At 41.8% G+C, this 19,243-nt stretch overlaps 2 protein-coding genes across 7 annotated transcripts in view; one reads left to right on the top strand and one right to left on the bottom strand.

Moving 5' to 3' along the window:
* LOC129187568 (ATP-binding cassette sub-family C member 4-like) overlaps window positions 1-10,122 on the bottom strand; it is a 59,540-nt gene extending 49,418 nt beyond the window's left edge. For 2 of the 6 annotated variants that reach the window (XR_008572436.1, XM_054787037.1), the window contains exons 1-12: window positions 9,846-10,122; window positions 8,752-8,862; window positions 6,281-6,401; window positions 5,963-6,187; window positions 5,792-5,881; window positions 3,311-3,474; window positions 3,109-3,234; window positions 2,493-2,742; window positions 1,373-1,480; window positions 510-599; window positions 250-441; window positions 45-139 (exon numbers count right to left, since the gene is read on the bottom strand). Coding sequence is in view for 4 of the 6 variants with exons in the window: in XM_054787037.1 (XP_054643012.1) it covers window positions 45-139; window positions 250-441; window positions 510-599; window positions 1,373-1,480; window positions 2,493-2,742; window positions 3,109-3,234; window positions 3,311-3,474; window positions 5,792-5,881; window positions 5,963-6,187; window positions 6,281-6,401; window positions 8,752-8,862; window positions 9,846-9,919 (1,646 nt within the window). In the remaining 2 variants the exon portion in view is untranslated. Of the gene's footprint in view, window positions 1-44; window positions 140-249; window positions 442-509; window positions 600-1,372; window positions 1,481-2,492; window positions 2,743-3,108; window positions 3,235-3,310; window positions 3,475-5,791; window positions 5,882-5,962; window positions 6,188-6,280; window positions 6,402-8,751; window positions 8,863-9,089; window positions 9,140-9,845 lie in introns of those variants that run through there. The other 4 variants (XR_008572435.1, XM_054787038.1, XM_054787035.1 and 1 more) reach the window with 4 other exon arrangements.
* Window positions 10,123-11,534: 1,412 nt separating this feature from the next.
* On the top strand, window positions 11,535-17,910 carry LOC129187395 (claudin-10-like). Its single transcript, XM_054786572.1, has 5 exons — window positions 11,535-11,819; window positions 15,907-16,068; window positions 17,108-17,189; window positions 17,270-17,374; window positions 17,453-17,910. The coding sequence occupies exons 1-5, from the start codon at window positions 11,606-11,608 to the stop codon at window positions 17,595-17,597; spliced, it is 708 nt and encodes a 235-aa protein (XP_054642547.1). The 5' UTR covers window positions 11,535-11,605; the 3' UTR covers window positions 17,598-17,910.
* Window positions 17,911-19,243: the final 1,333 nt, after the last annotated feature.

The following is a 19,243-nucleotide window of genomic DNA, read 5'->3' as shown; positions in this document are numbered from 1 at the left end:
AGTCCAAAATAAGTAATGGTGCACTACTTTACAAGCGTGCATACCTGGCCAAGCTGACCCTCGCCTTCTGTCCTCCACTCAGGTTAGCCCCTCTGTCTCCGACCGACGTCAAGTCGCCTCCTGGCAACAGCTCCATGTCCTGGACAGGGTCCAAACGCAGCCCTTTACCGAGTCATTCAGAGACAGAGTGGACTTACTACAAGCTACAGCGTCGCCCCACGGAGAAGTGGAGTCATGAGCGGTTCTCACTCTTTTCAGGGCACAGGCTCTCAGGACTCTGCTGTATTTCTGGCAGTTGAGCTCTTTTCCAAAAAGGATGTTGCTTTGGATGGTGCCAGGTAAAATCCAGGGCTGCTGGGAAGTGTAGGTGAGATCGCCCTTGACTTTGATCACACCGCTTTCCTGACTCAGCTCTCCCAGGATGGCGCTGAGGAGCGAAGACTGGCACACAATGCATCAAGTTATTATTTTCATGTCAAGTTAAGAGTTCATCAAGATAGCGCCTGTACCTTCCCTGATCCAACTGGACCTATTACAGCAAGCAGCTGACCGGGCCCCACAGCGAAGGACACATTCTGCAAGGTTGGAGCCTCTTGAATCTGTGAGGAAAATATACAGTAACTTTCAGCAAGCCATCACATTTCAGCTTTGCCATATTTTCTCATGCAGTGGCCGGGGGTGTTTATATATTCAACTGCGGAGAATAACAGTATTCTATTAAGGGGGGGTGACTTTATTTGTAAGCATGCATTTTTTTCCACAATAATGATTGACATATTTAAAGGGACTGCAAGCAGCAGGTTCCGCCAGCTGCCTTGAGGGCCCCAACATTTGAACGTACTGCAAGCATTACACCCTGCCTCTTCCTGCTTTGACTACGCAGGATGCCCCGACATGACACGCACATGCACTGCTCATGTTTGTTGTCAGCTAATGATATCATCAGCTAATGATATCATTAGCTGAGAACAAACATTAGCAGCAATTTGACAAAGTTTAGCTACTAACATTAGCTATTATTGAATGTATAGCCTGTCATAACCCCGCAATGACTCCAAATTGTCAGGTTTCTTCTCTGAGACCGCTTTTATGTATGTTTCATGTACTACAGACATGTACATGTATACGAGACAGCAATGACTAAACAGCCATGAACAGCAATTATGTTATTCGCGTTGAAAGAAAATGTACGACAATTTTTATGCAGTTTATTTTCCTAAAATAGAATGTTTTTGTACAATCTGTTCATGTTCTTATATTTTTAATATTTAGTTCCCTGGGGTATTGCATACCACTGTTTGAGGTGATATTCTGTACCTAAAAGTTTGGCATTCCTCAATCTCCGGCTCCATGGCCTCACAATCCTTCTTACCTTGTCCCAGTAGCATATCAGATCCTGAATCTTCAGCAGACAGTCTTTCTTCTCTGCCACAGGAAGTCCCAAATGCTGAGGAGCAACTTCATCCAGAAGGAGAAAATTCTAACAAGAATGAGTTTACTTCAGTACTTCACTCAAACAATACGATGCAACTTGGGCTACCAAAAGGGGGTACGCGTACACCCAGGGGTCATGGGGGTACCTGAATAAAAATTAAAAACAATTAGTGGCTAACACTCACGATTACGAGTGCATCTTTATGCCTCACGGCGCCTGCACAGAGCACGACGCAGAAAGCAGGAAGGAGACAGAGCATGAAGTTGTTCGTTGCTCTGAGTTCATTATATGAACAAATAAGTAAGTTTGATGAATATGTTGTGCATTAAGTGTGTTTAATCATGAAGATTTGATTTACTTTTGTGTTCCAATCCCTGCGCTGCATAGCAGTGTGAAAACCTGTAAGAACTGTGTATGCATGTCCAGATGAGAGAGCGGGGATTACCCCGAAAATGAGGCTTTATCACCGGTTGTATGTATTTTTGTACTTCGGATACTGCTTTATCATATTTGTTGAACTTTTCCCATCTATTTGGTATCAAATTAATATGCAGGCTTCAATCATAGCGATCGCGAGTTGACAAAAAAAAGTGAAGCTCAAATTCAACCATTTCAAATAGATGGATCCCAACATCAGACTGGAGTAAAAGATAATGAAGTACGATTACTTATCTATTTGTCAGTGGGTTTGAACATGCATGTTAGGTTAATTGGAGACTCTAAATTGCCCATAGGTATGAATGTGAGTGGGAATGATATGTGCTCTGCGATTGGCTGGCGACCAGCCCAGTGTGTGCTCCGCCTCTCGCCCTAATTCAGCTGGGATAGGCTCCAGCATACCCTTCGAGACCCTCGTAAGGACAAGCTGAATAGAAGATGGATGGATGGATGGATTAAAACAATCATGTTCAATATTTCAATTTAATTAAGATAAAAAAAGGTTTATGATCTTTAAGTGCACATGGCTTCAGGTCAAATGTCTGAAGGGGTACGTGACTGTGAAAGGTTTGGGAACCACTGCAATACAAACATTGATAGAAGGCTGTGTTGTACTTACTTTAATTCTTCGGATGCTAATGAGGGACTCCGACATCTTCTCGATGGCAAAGGGAAAGAAGAGCGTGATGGTGAGTCTGATGGCGCCGTAGAGGGACGCGGCCATGAAGACGGTGCTGGAAGACAGCTGGTTGCCTGTTAGCACGTAGACGCAAACAGTGATGAATATGATGAGCTTGCTAGCCACGAAGAAGGACGCCATGTTCAAGCCACGCAGGTAGGAGCTTTTCATTATTGTGGAGATCTCCATTCTGCGTGATGAAAAGAAAAAGTTGCCAGTAGATGCTTAGGGGTGTGTTCACTCAGTGGATTCTTGTAGCGCTATGATGCTTTCCCACTGTTTTCCATTTCAAAAACATGCACAAGTGTGAAAGCGACACCGCATCCGGAAGAGACTGAGGGCAGAAAGAAAACAGAGCAGTACCAATGTAGACTGTGCATCCAGAGCTAAGGCACAGCAACAGAGTAAGCTAACCTTAGCATGTGTCTTCAAATGCTGTGACCAATGAGCAACTAGCAATTTTCCAGTGGAAATGTGTCAATACCCTGTAAAGCTCTGGCAGACAGAGCTTACATGCAGTAGAAAAGGAGCATTAGTTGGAAAGACATGGAGCTACCTTCTGACTTCATCCACAAGAGCAGCAAAAGGTTTCTCCCACCCACACATCTTTATAACACGGATCCCTGTGATGACCTCATTCATTGTGCGTATTCTACTGTCAGTCAGGACAGCGGTTTTAGCCCTACAACAACAGAGACACTCACTGCAAGGATGGAACCAATGTAAGCACCACAACAGCATACTGGATGGCTGCAAACCTCAGAGTGGAAAACAATCTTCCAAACATGGTCTGCACTGGGATCAGAACTAAGAAGACAGCCATCCCCGCCAGGCATGATGGGCCGATCCAATACATCAACAATAGTATCACCATGGCTGCTTGCAGGGGAGCAATCCACAGAAAGTGTAGATACAATGTTACCTAGGAGACAAGGATGTAAATAAATACATACAGTTTGGTCACAACATAAATACCTCTAAAGAGAAAAGGTCTTTACAAAGACAGTAAAGCACAGCTCTGAGTAACACTGTCAGAGAAGCATGAATTGATCATTACCCCTTTCATGTAGCCACGGCCATATTTAGTCATTTGGGGGCCCAAGGCAAACTCAGTCACAGGGACCCTCCACATCCTGGTAATGCACTGACAAAAGTTTCATTCACACCTCAACACAATGTGTCTTCAATGTGGGCAGCAGCTAAGTTCATAAATACACAGGACTTGATGGAAAATGTCCTTTGTGCCAATAGACGGTAATCACATGAGGCGTGGATGTTGAGAGTGGCGTGAGAACTTTATCTCAGCCATGGGAAGGATGTCAATTTTGGGACACTGGTTACATAGCCATGTTTATATACCCTCCCAAAAAGGATTTTAAAAATTAATATTTAGGATTTTTTTCATATTCACCCTGAATATGAAAAACATATTCTGAGCAAGCTAAAGTCCTTAAAATCCTCCTGGGGGATTATTATTACTTAAGAAGTGAATCATCTCAAGGCTTTTGCTGTAATTGATAAGAACATGAACTCATTCAAACCCAGTCATTTTCAAAGGACAACCCCTTCAGTAGTGGCCATTTTAGATGATTTTGACAGATCTTTCAATGCACACAGAATATTGTGTTCTCTGGCTATATAAGCCTACCAAAAGAAAGATTAGACTGCCGTCTTTCATCAGAAAAAAAAAGTTTCTTTCTACCTTTTTCCGTTGTTTAGTAATCAGCGGTAGAACACAGGCAAGTTTCAGGAAAATATTAGTTCCCGACTAGAAAAAGGAGAAAAACAGTTTTTGTGAAAAGATAGATTTCAAGCTTAACTTTCACTTTGACACGATGTATTTACTTATTTTTTTGCTTTTGTGACAGCTCAAATATCTAAACAACTACACCAACATAAACAACACAAAAAGGGGTTGTTTTACAACAAAATAACTATTTGTTTACAAATATAACACCACAAACTATTTAAAAATTTCGCATTTGGAACTAAACTATGCGTGTGCACGCGTGTGTGTGCAAGTGCATGCATCAAAATTTCCCTACAGTGTGTAAGTGTTCTGCACGCTACACTCCTCCACGCTCTCTCACTTCCTCCTTCCTGTCATGTGTGATTTGTTTGTTAACATGATCCCTGCCGAGCTCTTATCAGATGCACTTCTGCCACATTGTGGCCGTTTCTATGGCTTAAAAGTGCTCTGAAGTGTTAATGCAATAGCGGAGAATTACATCATCACCTCTTTTTGCCTCTTGTACAAAAAATGTAAGAGACGTATAAATACGTTGTTGGGATCGGGTGTTATATGTCTTTGGTATTGAATGAGTTAAGCAACGTTTAATGTAGTTTACCGCTTTAATGCTCACATATTTGTGATGAAAAGCATCACTCGCAGGCTCAGCTTCCTCCCAAGAACTACCTACACGGCTGACACTGACAGCAGTGCTACTGTCAAGCACGTCTGGCACTTGTCATGTGTCTACATTTGTACTTGGGACGATGGAAAAGGTTGACACTTTTGGTAGTTTGGATAGAAACTGTGTATTTTCTCTCGCCTTCTCTGTTCCAGTCGGGTGACTCGGCTTCATCTTCCTCCACACCACGCCAACAAGTTTGTTTTTTCCGCCGTCTTCCTGAATGAATCTGCACATGCGCACTGACATAGTCCATTTCATGAGAAGGGAGCAGTCAAAACGCTCATGATAGATTACGCATTTTGATGTAGTTTTAAGCATGTGAATTAAGTCTAAAATGGTAATACTGTATGTACTTTTAAATCAAAGAAAAAAAGCAGTAATCAATTTTTATGAGACGTTTGGGGGCCCTTGGAAATCTCGGGGCCTGTGTTTGCATGACGGTAAGTCCGCCTCTGCATGTATAATAAAGGTAAAGGTAAAGAAAGTATAAGAAACATCGCTGGATGATACAGTGCAGTTCTAACCCACTGTAAAACACTTTCATCTGTGTTGGCCTTGTTACTGGAACCTGTTAGTTTTGTTCTACAAGTTTTATGAAGCATATGCAGAAGCATATGACCAGTGGGGTACGTTGAGTTCGCCTGCGACCATGCATTTGCATTTCCTTCCAGTTAAGGCCCCGCTGACAGTGTCAATCCAAGCTGAGCATTATCATCTTTGTAAATCAGATCCTCTGTCAGAACACTTTCAATTGTTAAGGTGCATCTATTGTTGTCATTTGCATAAATGTGTTCTAAGACAAAAAAGCTGCATCCAGATAAATACCTCATCAAATCTGTTGACGTCATTAGACAGTAGATTCACAATTTGTCCCGTCGTCGTCTTTGTCAACGCTGCATTGTTTAAACTGAGAGCCTACGACAGGACAAATGTGTTGCATCAGATGAAGTCACCGGTGTTGGTCTTCCAGTGCAGATATGTCCTGATAGATCTGACCTTGCGATAGATCATGTGACACATGGCCACGCGAATCTTCATGCCTGCTCTTTGTACGTGGTAGAAATACAGATGGTGGAGCACAGCCACCCAGACGGTGGACAGGGAGATGCCCGCCGCGTAGCTGTAGGCCTCATAGACTGCAGCTGGGGATGTGGCGTCAGGATTCTCAAAGTATTCAATTAGCTTCCCAAGTAGCCACGACTGAAGGACTTTGATGCCTTCCTTGTGAACAACAGGGAATAAATCAAACAAGTACATGCGCTGCATGAAGAAAATAAGCCCTCTTTAAGAATAAATTGAGTAGTTGCATGGTACCTCTATAAAGATGTATACTCCAATTAGAATGTACCCCCTCCAGTAACACTTTATAAGAACTCTGGTAAGTTTGGGTTGCCGCATATCGTTTGCTGCCATCTTGACTTCTTGGTTCCAGTACCTTTGAAAAGCATAAACGTGTGTGATATGAAACAAATGGGTATCATTGGTTTCCTCCAATAGTGGCCTCCGCTCTAATAGACACCATGCCTCACCAATGCCTCCCCACAAATAAACGGCTCTTTAACTAAAATAACAGATGGTATCACTGTCTAGTTGGCAGTCGTTACATTTACTAGGACATCTGACAATGCCGTTACCAAATGAACACAGTGGTGGTTTAAAATGTATTCCATGACTATCACAGCACAGTTTAATTACACTGTAATGAATGGACATACAGTATACTATTACACATCAGATTTATTCATTGTTTGAATATAAATTATACTGAATTATATTAGCAACTTCAATGATGTCATTTAACCATGTGACTTTTGCAATTTATTTCATCATACTCATACATTCCCACAATACGGTATATCCATCCATCCATTTTCTACGCTGGAGCCTATCCCAGCTGACTTCAGGCACAAGGCGGACCTAGATCTTGCACATCTCCTAATTGTGTGGCCAACAGGCTAACCCCTCGGCCGCTGTGCGGCCAATACGGTATACCAAAATAATATAATAGCTTTGTGATACTATATAATGCATGTTTTATTATGATTATTTCCAATACATATTACACTCTAATACACAGTAATTTTAACCGTAAGTTTTGGTTAGTGGTTAGCATTTTGGCTACACAGTAAGGAAATCGGGAAGATCTGGTTACGAATCTCCTTTTGGGCATCTCTGTGTGGAGTTTGCATGTTCTCCCTGTGAGTGCGTGGGTTTTCTCCCACATTCCGGAAATATGCATGTTAGGTTAATTGGAGACTTTAAATTGTCGCTAGGAATGAATGTGAGTGTGAATGGTTGTTTGTCTATATGTGCACTGCGATTGGCTGGTGACCAGTCAACCAGTTAACCCCGCCTCTCGCCTAAAGTCAGCTGGGATAGGCTCCAGCATACCCCCGCGACTGTAGTGAGGATAAGCGGCATAAAAAAATTGATGGATGGATTTATTAGTATATTAATAATAATATTAATATTAGTGTTGGTCGAAAAAATACTATTGTATGTAAAATCTTTCACTTGTATAGCAGTTTTCTACTTCCAAGGAACTGCAATTTCAGTATCACACCCAAGGATCAACATGAGGACGGAGGATTGAACCTGCAACCTTCAGGTTGGGAGGTGACCACTCTACCACCTGAGCCATGCCACCCCATCTAACTCCTCCTCCTTGTTCGAAAATAATTTGGGGGTGTCTCGCGAATGAATTATTTTAACAAAGAAACACCGGTGCTCACACACACTTGAACTGTTGTGTTACTGAGGGTCCTCAGCTCCCATAGCGGCTGACACCACTATAGTCTTCCTGCAGGAGAAGCCCCTGACAACCTAAGCTACTGAGCAGACGGCACTACAAACAGAAATGACATCTGTGAATGCGTGAGAAGCCAGTACTTGACATCACTACATAATTATCTTAGCTTGGACATGACGACCTGCTCCTAGGCTGACTACATTACACCAAAAGACGTTCAGTCAAACCATTCCTACAAATGTCTCTCTCCCAAATAGTGACAACAGTGTGGAAAGGACAGCCTTGTTTTTGTGCCACAGGCTGAGCAATACTTTCTATATATAGGGGGCTGAACTTCAAGCACATTATCAACCATGCTATCAACTTTCCTCAAAGGGGGAGAGCCCGGAGAACATACATGTGTACCAGGTTAGCTTTTACACACTCACAATATTAGGCACACCTTAGATCCAATCCAAGAGCTGCAACAAAAATGACGCATTTACAAAGTACAATGCTCACTGTCAGGGTAGGTATTCATTTAACAATAGGTTCAATGTTGTTGTTGCAGTTAAATGCACCGCATCGTGTTTTGAATATTTTAGCTGCAAAACGGAAGAGGCACGATATTAGTAAAATTCCACAGCTGCACCGGTTAATCATTTGCAATTATTTGTTTTTTCTCCAGGTACTCCGGCTTCCTCCAACAGTCCAAAAACATGCATGGTTAGTTAACTGCATACTCTTAAATTGTCCACAGGTGTGAATGTGAGTGTGAATGGGTGTTTGTCTATATGTGCCCTGAGAGGGTGCCCAAAGTCAGCTGGGATAGGCTCCAGCTCAAAAATGGATGGATGTTTCATTGTGTTGTCATTTTATTTTCCATAAAGTGGGTGAGGAAAGGCAGGTTTTATTTAATTGATGTATGAGTTTTGCCTTATGGTGTTAGTATTTCATTATAAGGGTGCTATTACATGGTTAGACGTGGTTCTTTAACGCACCGTACACTTCGAATGTTCAAAAATGAATAAAAAAATAGTTTAAGAGTTGTTCTTACCACTGTAACTCATCCCCAAGTCTGTCAGATGCATCCTCGGAAAGAACCTTGTACATGTCATCTTCTTCCAGCCTCCTCTTGTAGCCAATCCTGAACAAGGGATTCAACCAACTAGAAAACCAACACACAAAGTCAGTGCATATGTGAAACAATCATAATTATACACACATAACTTTTTGGGTGGCAACTAATTGAGGTAACGGTCCACAGTAGTACCCACACTTGAAAGTGAAAAACAATTTAACATTATTGTGTTTTTAACCGCAGCGCCTCTTAAATTGGTAAGCATTGGATTGAACAGTGCTTTAAAATTAAACAAGCATGTCAATATTACTTACATACAAAAAATCTATCTGTGACATTAAAAAAAATAAAATAAACAAAATGCATGAAAACAACTCTCTCTGACTCGATGCTAATTAACTTTGGAAATCCCATATACATGCTAGTGATTAGCATTAGCGATTTACGTGGTGATTTCGAGCACCTCAATGTATGACAACTAATTAGACATTTGAATGTATGTTCCACTTTAACAGACGATGCATAATAAGCATGACATACTTTCAGGCAAACATTTTCCACAGCCCAACAAGAGTCAGGGCTGACACATTGCACGTCCCAATGGCAATATAGCTACTTCCTGATTGCACGTTCTGAAGGGAGCTGTATAGCTACTTGACTATGGCAACACCCAGAAGACAAACTGAACGTAGATGCCTATTTGCAAATGAGACTCACATAATGTAAGAAAACAAAAACAAATGTTAAAAAGTTTTTTGAAAAGGAATAATCTGACAAGCATACAATTTTTGTTTGGGGGGGGGGGGGGGCGCATTCCTCTAGAGGGGCATGAAAGAAAATAATTGAGGACCACTGCATTACATTAGGTGTACCTAATAAAATGTCCAATGAGCTGTGCTAATGCTAGGTACTAAATTTACCTACTTTAATTTGTATTCGAAGATAAATAACCCAGCACACATACAACTGTAAACATTCAACTTGTGCTTCTGTCCCGAAGGGATGTATGGTACTTCTGCGGATACCTGCCATCACATACAGGTGTGTGTCTGACACTGCTGTTTTCTTACCAGAAGAAAATCTTGGAAAGAAGATTAGCCTGTACCAATGGATTATCCTTGCTGTCTTTCCGCCGAGCTTCCATGTTACTGGAAAGCGACACGGGGACTTTTTCTGCTTCCACGCTAAGAGAAAGTTAGAGGAAGAAAAACAGTTGTTGGCGAGTTTATGTCAATATTACATCTGCAGAGAGGACCGTTTGTTTCTAGAAAACGGCCGGCATTGGCAGCCGAGTAGTGCGTGCAGGGGGCGTGTATGTGTGCTGTAGTCACGCCCATGTCCTGCTGTGACTGTCTGGCAGAGGTGTCAATCAATCAAGGGCTCCTTAACTCCGGCGGAAGTCACCACAGAAAGTGGAAGTATACTGGTAAGTGGTAAAACACACCGAATGGTGCACATATAAAAAAAATAAGACCGGAGGAGTAAGAAATGTATATGTGTTTAACTCAAGACGTGATTACTTTTACAAAGTGGTGAACACAACACAGGGGACGTTTAGAGGTGAAGTTTGGCGTCATCTGCTGGTGACTGAGAGACTAGCACGGAGCAAACGTGCTATGATGCTAATAAAATGTTGACGTCATAGATAAATGACAAAGTAAACGCTGCTAACAATTTATTCGAATGGATGGCAAATGGTTGACAAAATGTGTGAATATTTTCCAATAATATAAAATAATTTGAAGTTTGTACACAGATAAAGTAAGTAAGATTTGTTTCTACCTATTTAAAGCTGTCTATCAGATAATGCGATAATCACTTTCGTTTCTCTAAACTTGACAAGAGTTGATCTTTGACAAGCATTTTTGCAATAGGTCATTAAAACAGCAGAGCACTCCTGTTATGTCGAAGATCTTTGACTCCTTAGCTCCTTGCGGATGGCAAAAGTGCTCCTGTCATACAGAGGATCTTTGACTAGCACTTTAAAAGTGGGTCTTTAGAAACAGCAGCACACTTTGGTCATATAGACGATCTTTGATTAGCCTATAGTTCTTCTGATTGTATTTATGACTGTATTAGCTATTCGATGATGTAAATATATTATGATATGGCTAAACCTAAACCAGTGCTGACATTATGTAGCCTACAAAATCAGAGAATACAGGCTGTCCTCGGATGTTACCCAATGTCGCCCAAGTCGCTGTGCTGTTCCAGCAGTACCAGGGGGATTTTTTTTTTCAAGTTAAAATACATTAAACTACATGTGAGGGTGTCGGGAAAGGGCAAAATACGAGAGTTTCCCAGGGAAAACGGGAGGGTTGACAGGTATGAGTAATCGTCGTATAGTAGGTCTTTAGCTTTCTGAAAATGTGGCCCCCAGAAAAATTTTGTTGGAACAGCCATGTTTCGTTTATTAGAGAGTTTGCATGTCCCCCCACCTTTAAATTGGAAATGATCCACTTTCTGAATATTCCAGTGCCCTGAAATGAATGAATGACAAACCAATAGCTGGACTTTGCCACCTTGCTTCCATTGAAAGCTCACTCATTATTATTCTTTGTGTTAATGTGACACATGGTCTTATTTTTAGACCAAGACATGGGCACACAAAGGAGGTATTTTGGCAAACTCTAATAACTAACTCCGATCTAAGACTTAGATTACTGTTTGACTTCTGAGGTCCCTTTGTCCATCCTTGACCATGAGAGATGTCCTGTCTGTAAATCATCCCAGTGAAAACACATGTCCAAAGTGTAATTTACCTGTCTGGGGGTGATTGTGTGGATTTCTTCTGCTAAAAAAGAACGCGTTCAATTCTGAAAGTAGGCAAATGTCCGGCTTGCAAATTCTGGCATTTCTCAGTGGCCTCGGAGGACTTGGGGCCACGATTGGCGCCACAGTGTCCAATGAATGGAGGGCCACCAGCCGGGCGTCGTCAGTCATCACGGCCACATGGGTGCTGCAAGGGCTGTGGAACAACTGTGCTGGGAACGCCATCGGAGCTCTGCACTGTAGGCCGCATCACACTATCTTGAACCTGGACGGTGAGTGCCCCATACTGCTCGAATTACACACAATAATTAATAGATGGTTTCAACACATCACAATCCAAATATCACATGATACATTTGTCTTTTTCATGGTAGAACAACATCACTTTTGCTGTAGGGTAACTTTAGACGCACCCCTGATGTGTAACGTCTTAGGAACACCTGCATAAATGCTACCCTTAGCACAATATTAGAAACAGCTCAGTATGATGGCATGACAACCAGTATGTGTTTTTTGATTGACCACAAAAATGGTGAGGCGCAAATTTTTAAATGTTTATAAAACTTCATGATTAAAAAAAAAGCTCAGCTAAATAGGTCAAACTCAGTTCAAATCACAGACTGTATTGGAGCACCAGCTTGTTACTAGGCAGGATCCATCGGGCTTGGTGACAACTAATTCATAGGCCATAGCCATGCCCATTAGTCCACACACACGAAAGAAAGTAAAAATGTATGGTTGTGGACAATAATCCCTTGTTTATCGCGGTGAATTGTTTCCATACCGTGATGAGTGAATTTCTGCAAGGTAGGATTCCTTAGTTATAAAAGAAATATTTTCGTAGTTAGAGCATGGAAAACCTGTTTACGGCCTTCTAAATGCGTTTTTTAACATTATTAGAGCCATCTACACATGAAATAACACCACCATAGTACACCACTTTTACACTCGTATTACCTGATATAGTACACATAATAGACACGCAGTAGACATAAGACTCGTGCTTGTGAGTTGCAATAAATGTGTTCCAGACGTGTGGAGGACAGTAAGTGCCGTCGGGGGTTCAGAGTTGAGTTTTAGCTTGGAGTGGATTATGGTCACAGCAGTGTCCCTTGTGATTATTATGATGATTATTGGGTTACAATTATTGTTGACTGCAATAGAAGCCTGTTGTTCCGTCAATCAAGTCTGGTGCTTGTGTGTCTCACCAAACATTACAGTAACATTACTGACGCCTAGTGACCAGTGTAGAATATTACATATCATCACGTCTTTGAATGTACAATGTCTTTTGAAATCCTTATATTTGTAATTTAGTTCATTTAGCTATTTTTAATGCTTGAAAATGCTAAATTTAGGCAAGTAATACGTAACATTTGCTTCAATATGCATATGTTTTTTAGCAACGATAGGCTGTATTCAACCACGAAACAGCAAAATTTATTAATGAATATGTTTTTGAACAAATGCTTGATGGAGTGAAGCTGCAAAATCCAAAGCGCGGCGTGGCGAGGGACAACTGTATTGTCAAAAATTCTCCACCAAACCAATCCAGTTCCAATAATAAGGTCCTCTCAAACTGTTGCATACATTGCAATTGCATACATTTATGAAAAAGAAAACAAATCATAACTTTAAGTGAACAAAGGGATGTTGCAATGTTAAGGACTGTTGCAAAAACAAATTTTGAGCATGATGGGACTATTATCTGTGAGTTACCCTGTGTTGCTATTTTGCATCGTATACGAAAGCAAATAATTTGCGGAGTCTTTCTTGCACCGAACCAAAAAACATTGACTTGAACAGTGAGGGGCTTGTCTGCAACCTCCTGATGTAGTTTTTATTAACTCCACAAGATGGCAGTAGCTGCATTTGAATTATCATGGGTGGACAGTAGGCGTGTCACGAGAGGAGAAGATACACGAGATGGGATTTTAACGTTACTTTTAAGAAAAGTGCAATGAAAAAATATAAAATATATATGATAATATATTAATATATATAATATACTATTATATATATTAGTGATGTCCCGATTAGTGATGTCGATCCGCCGTATTTTGAAGATCGGATAATATCGGCCACAAGATCGGGCTGATCCGGTTTCTGTATCACGTTTGTGAGTCTGAGCCACGCTCCAACATGGTAGGTGCAGAGATGCGCCTCAAAGCTGGTTGCCACTCGACTCCCGACGCCCGCAAGAAGAAAACGCAACACCATCATGCAGACATGTCCGCGGTGTACGGTGGTGAAGTTAGTTTCACGTTGGACGTCGGACATTCGGCTCCGTAGCTACAGCGGTAGTTCCCTCTCATGGTTCCCGGACTGCTGTGTCAATGTGCAGGGAGCTCGAACACAAGGGCGGAGCTACATGGTGGCCATTGATGGCCGTGGCCACACCATTGGTCATCTAGACATTTCAGGCATCGAATTATTGCCACCCCTAAGTGAGTAATGGTCTCAACTTGGTCGCCCCAATGAAAACTTTCTGGCTCCGCCACTGCTTGCACGGGAAGTTTGGTTGCTCGCTGGTTGTTTATGCTAGTGACCATCAATAAATTACTATTACGCTGAAGCGAGTTTGTTAAAAAAAATTCATATATTCTAAATCACACCACAAATTTATTTTAAAAAATGCGTACCAGGACATCCCAAATATAAACTAATAAAAAGACTGTATGGCTGACAAAAGGACTCACTCCGTTCATGCCGTTGAACTATGGAACAAACGTGCCAAGGTGCTCAAAGCAACGCTCAGATTGAATCCTCTTCCTTCCTGTTTGGAGGCAAGAGTCGAGGAAAAGATTATCAAGATTATCAAGAAATTATCAATTCATTTTCATTTAGCGTGTGATTAATTCATTGATTCATTATCATCCCAGGCAAAGTGTGTTTTTTTCTGAACGACAAATCTTGTCACAATTTAATCTCGCAAAATCTTGTGACACCCCTAGTGGACAGAATCCAACAGCTTTATTTATCTCTGCATGCGCTTTAAACTCTTAGTTGCGCTACTCATTTGCTGGTGTGAAACTCGTGTGTTACACTTTATATTGTTGTGTACTTTTGTTTACTGCGATGTTGATGCTGGCTGAGCAGTTTGCTCCTTGCCACCATTACAATATTGGTTCTGTTGTTGCTGTGTTGTGCGATATACTGCACTTGTTAATACATGGTCATGTGGTTAAACAGAGGTGCATTTTCCTTTGCACTTTATCGTGCACTTCAAATCATTATTGATGTTAAAATGAATTGTTAAATACAGTATAATGACTTTTCACATTTCGGAAATAGCAGCCTCTCTCCTGTTATTGCCTGCTGCTGATCGGTTTAGGTAAATAACTATAGCCTTTACTGTACATCAGAAATTGTGTTTTTAAAAAGCACTCGGTTGTACAAAAGCCTCATGTTCACGTTATTTATTATTCAGTGTCGATGCGCACATGAACCCACAACACCACCAACATATTGCTCATACACAGCCCCTTCCTTTAGTCATAATCGCCATGACGGGCACCATCCAATCATCCGTCATGGTCCTTGACCATGAGTCACAGTTTCCTGAGTACCACATGACCCAACCGCTGACTACTTGTTGGTCCAAACGCATCCTCATACATGAGAACAATCCGCAACACATTAACCAGCCGTGGCAGCTTATCCATTGAACCTGGCTACATTTTGAACAGACTGGCAACCATTAATCCAACTTTGGTCCCCGCCGACGTAATCGGAGCAGTCTGAGCAGAGCAGTCAGAGCAGCATGTATCAGGAGATCCTGGCCTTTGCGGTCGCCACCTCGGGATGGGTTCTAGTGTCCTCCACCCTGCCCACAGATTATTGGAAGGTGTCCTCGCTGGATGGGACGGTGATCACCACAGCGACCTATTGGTCTAACCTGTGGAAGACGTGCGTGACGGACTCCACCGGGGTGTCCAACTGCAAAGACTTTCCCTCCATGCTGGCGTTGGACGGTCAGCTCGTCTTTTACCTTCTTCGTGACGCCTCATGTTGCATTATGCTGTTCCTTCGATAAGCTCAAATAGAATCTGATTTCTAGTCTATTTGCCTTGAAATGAGTCACTGTTTAGCTCCACTTCGAGAAGCTTGAAGGCTATTAAGGAGATTGACAGTGAGCCTCAGGCACTTTCGACCACGGTTCACTAGTTCCGAGCCAATATTTGCCTCCAAATCACATCGAAATGGGCGGTCCAATGCCGAGAAGCTCGCTGAAAACAGCCATCTCGTGACAAATTGTACCGCATGCTTTATGTGACAAAAGGTCAATAGCTTGTTGACCTTGTGCATGACATGATGCGGCCAATGCATTGTGACCCCTGTATGTGTTTGTGTTTGCAGGCTACATCCAAGCCTGCAGGGGATTGATGATCGCTGCAGTTTGTCTGGGCTTTTTTGGGACCATATTTGCTCTGGTGGGGATGAAATGTACCAAAATAGGAGGAAGTGACAAGAGCAAAGCCAGGATCGCATGCTTTGCCGGTGTCAGTTTTATTCTCAGTGGTAAGACAGAATGGATTTGTCACCGCGAGAACCTTTTTCACTGTCAACAATGCAAGACACAAATGGCCAAACTAGCTGCAAACTAAACCATGGCTCCGTTCCAATTCTCTACTGGATAACTAGATCATCATTCTGTCTCACAACACTCTTACGTTATGCATAGCTAGGGGTGAAAGGTCTGACTGCTCGCTGCAGTGGAACCTCCAAAGCTGAAAACAATCCATTCTGTGATGCAGTTCTTGTTTCAATATCAATCGCTCCCTATAGGAAAAACCAGAAAGAGAAATTACTACTTCCGGGGTCAAATTGTGGCCATCCAGGGCTCCAGGATTTTTAGCACGAACCTCATAAACGTGCTACTTGTAGCTTCACTGCGGGACAAAAACGAGGTCTGAACTAACCACATAGCTCCTATGTTTTGAAGACAAAATGTCACGGTGGTAAAAAAATGTTTTTTTTGCAGTCTGAAGACCAGAGCCTAGGCGGAAAACTCGCTAGCTAGCTATCTGCCGCCAGGGAGGGCAGTGACAGCCAGGAAAAGTGTGTAAACAAAGATGCCAGAAAAGTCAAACAGCAATGCGACTGAAATGTGAACGATCGCAGACGCTGGCATCGATAGGCTCAGCCTGTGACAAGCTGTCGTGGGTTGACTGCACATTTTACAGACTATTTTTCATTCTCACGGTAATAAGGGACGTAGCGTGTCCCTTGTCAACTCGATACAGGACGCATGCTTTTATCTGGTCGCACACGCGCCAGTAGATGAATAATTTACTCGCAAAGTCTCAAATTTTAGTCGCAAAATGCAACGGTTTCGTTGCAGTCTGGAGCCCTGCCATCATAGCGCCTTTACTAATACCTGCAACGCAGGTCAGCCCTGCACCCTGACCGGTGGTCGAACCCACGTCCACAAGTCCCTGCTAAATGAGAGTAAAGCAGAGCTGCCCTGGACAACGAACTGCATCTAATTGATTGTAATTGACCAGTGATAGCTGAGTATGAGAAACTCTGTAATGTGTTCTTCTTCATTTCCCCTCAGGTCTGTGTTCACTTTCAGCATGCTCTCTCTATGCCCACAGGATAACGTCAGACTTTTTCAACCCAATGTTTGTGGCACAGAAGTAAGCCATTTCTTACTATCGATCAAGACTCTTAATTAGCATAACTGCAGCACGTTAAGAACCGCTCTGCTCCCTTCTAGGTATGAGCTGGGAGCGGCACTCTTCATCGGCTGGGCAGGTTCTGTCCTCTGTGTTCTTGGAGGAGGTGTGCTCTGTTTCTCTGTGGCAGACTGTTTCAAGAAAAGGTCGGTCCTCATCATTTTGGTCTGCATTTAGGCAAATAGGGCTTATTCATCCACGTATGTGTCTTTGTACACCCACAGCCATACAGACTATACCTACAAAGGCGCCGCCTCACATTCTCATATCTCGTCACACCAAAGAGGAAAGTCTATAAGCCAGCGGCCACCTCCTGACTACAGCAGCTCCTCCAGGGCCCCCAACTTTGATAAGAACGTGTACGTGTAAATGATGTGAATATTAATAAACCACCGGTGAGTCCTGTGAGATACTGTAAAGAAAAGATAACGGCACGCCACGGGAAACGTGTTTGTTGAACACCGGGTGAATTAGTTACTGCATAGAGTCGCTACCCAAGTGCAACAAAAATTACTTTGCTTGTTTTCTGGTAAAATTCTTCTTTCTCAGAAAGGTTTTTTTTTTTTTTTAATTCAAATAGCAACATAAATATCCGGTATATATTAAGTATAAGATATAGGCCTTTCAAGATAATCAATAAATCAATTAATCGCACGATAAATAAAAACAAAGTCGCTAATTTTGCCGGTCTCGATAGATTGACATGTGCGTGCATGTTTGTTTTCCTCTTCTCTCTCTACCAAACAGGCTTGATGACAAGAGGTGTCACTCTGTGTATTTGTCTCGGCACCTGGGTATGTTGGTTCTATAGTGGAATGTACTGAGTGAGTGAACCCTCCTGTCAGTCATTCAGTCTCTTTGTGAGGAGAGGCACGCTACACGCTAGCGAGTGCACCCTTGCTAGCTGTGTGTGTCGTGTGCTATGCGATCGAATACTTTCTTCGTGCTTGTTGCGTATAAAACACGATCTGATGTCAATTTCAGCCCGTTTGCACATCGTCATTTTGTTTGTGACAAAGATAATGAAATAAATAATACAAAACGGTGGATCGTACGTTTCAGCTGCCGGGATTCCCGGAGCATAACACCTGACTGTGCACCAAACACATTTTGACAGGTTATTTCTCTTTTTTTCACAACATTCAGACAATAACAAAAGTGACACTGATTCAAAATCAGAAATATTGTGATTTCTGATTTTTTTTGTGTTATATTATGTTTTTTGTTTGTTTAATTTATTTTATTTAAAAGCTCTTGAGAGTCCAATTACAATGTTAAATACTCATGAGAAATTAATGTTGCTTTTGATGCGATGTGCTTGCATGATTATGCCTGATATTATCATTACAACGGGAAATGAACAGAACAAGAATTTCATTGCATAGTATAACTACCTGTTCTACTGTGCAAATGACAATAAAACTCTTGAATCTTGAAAATGGTTGACAATAGTATCGTTTATCGACAATAATTTGTGGGACGGTTATCGTCCAACAAAATTTGTTATTGTGACAGGCCTAATAATATATTCTTTTGTTGTTTTTCAAATCAAAGCACAACATACACGGTTGTCCCTTACCACATCGCGCTTCGAATTTCACCACTTCACTCTATCACAGTTTTTCCACGTATATTAATTCATAAAACATCGCTGTTTCGTGGTTGAATATGGCCTATTGTTAGTCAAACAAAATGTGTATCTAAGCACATTCGACACATTTTTAGCCTCAATCAAGCATTTTTAAGCATAAAAATGGCTAGATGAACTAAAATATAAATACAAGGCATTCAGAAAATGGTCACTAGTTGTCGGTAATGTTACATTGATGAGACAATAGCTGCCACAGGAAGTTCTTACGCTACAAAAACCGGCAGTAAAAAAGGAACAATAAATTCTCCCACTGCTAATGTGAGTTTATATTATGTCTTATTTTATATTATGTCTACTATATTTGGGTAATACGAGTGTTATGGTGACTGTAGGGGTGTTATTTCATGTCCATGGGGCTCTAATA

The sequence above is a fragment of the Dunckerocampus dactyliophorus genome, chromosome 9, assembly GCF_027744805.1.
Source record: "Dunckerocampus dactyliophorus isolate RoL2022-P2 chromosome 9, RoL_Ddac_1.1, whole genome shotgun sequence".
NCBI classification, from domain to species: domain Eukaryota; kingdom Metazoa; phylum Chordata; class Actinopteri; order Syngnathiformes; family Syngnathidae; genus Dunckerocampus; species Dunckerocampus dactyliophorus.
Note: the sequence above shows the minus strand (reverse complement) of the source record. Positions and strands in the feature narration are given on the sequence as shown.

Bases quoted from the DNA above. Each gene is read 5' to 3' on its own strand.
- LOC129187395 (XM_054786572.1), top strand. From the start codon at position 11,606: ATGTCCGGCTTGCAAATTCTGGCATTTCTCAGTGGCCTCGGAGGACTT. The intron at 11,820-15,906 runs GTGAGTGCCCCA...TTGTGTTTGCAG, and splicing joins CACTATCTTGAACCTGGACG to GCTACATCCAAGCCTGCAGG. The intron at 16,069-17,107 runs GTAAGACAGAAT...ATTTCCCCTCAG, and splicing joins TGTCAGTTTTATTCTCAGTG to GTCTGTGTTCACTTTCAGCA.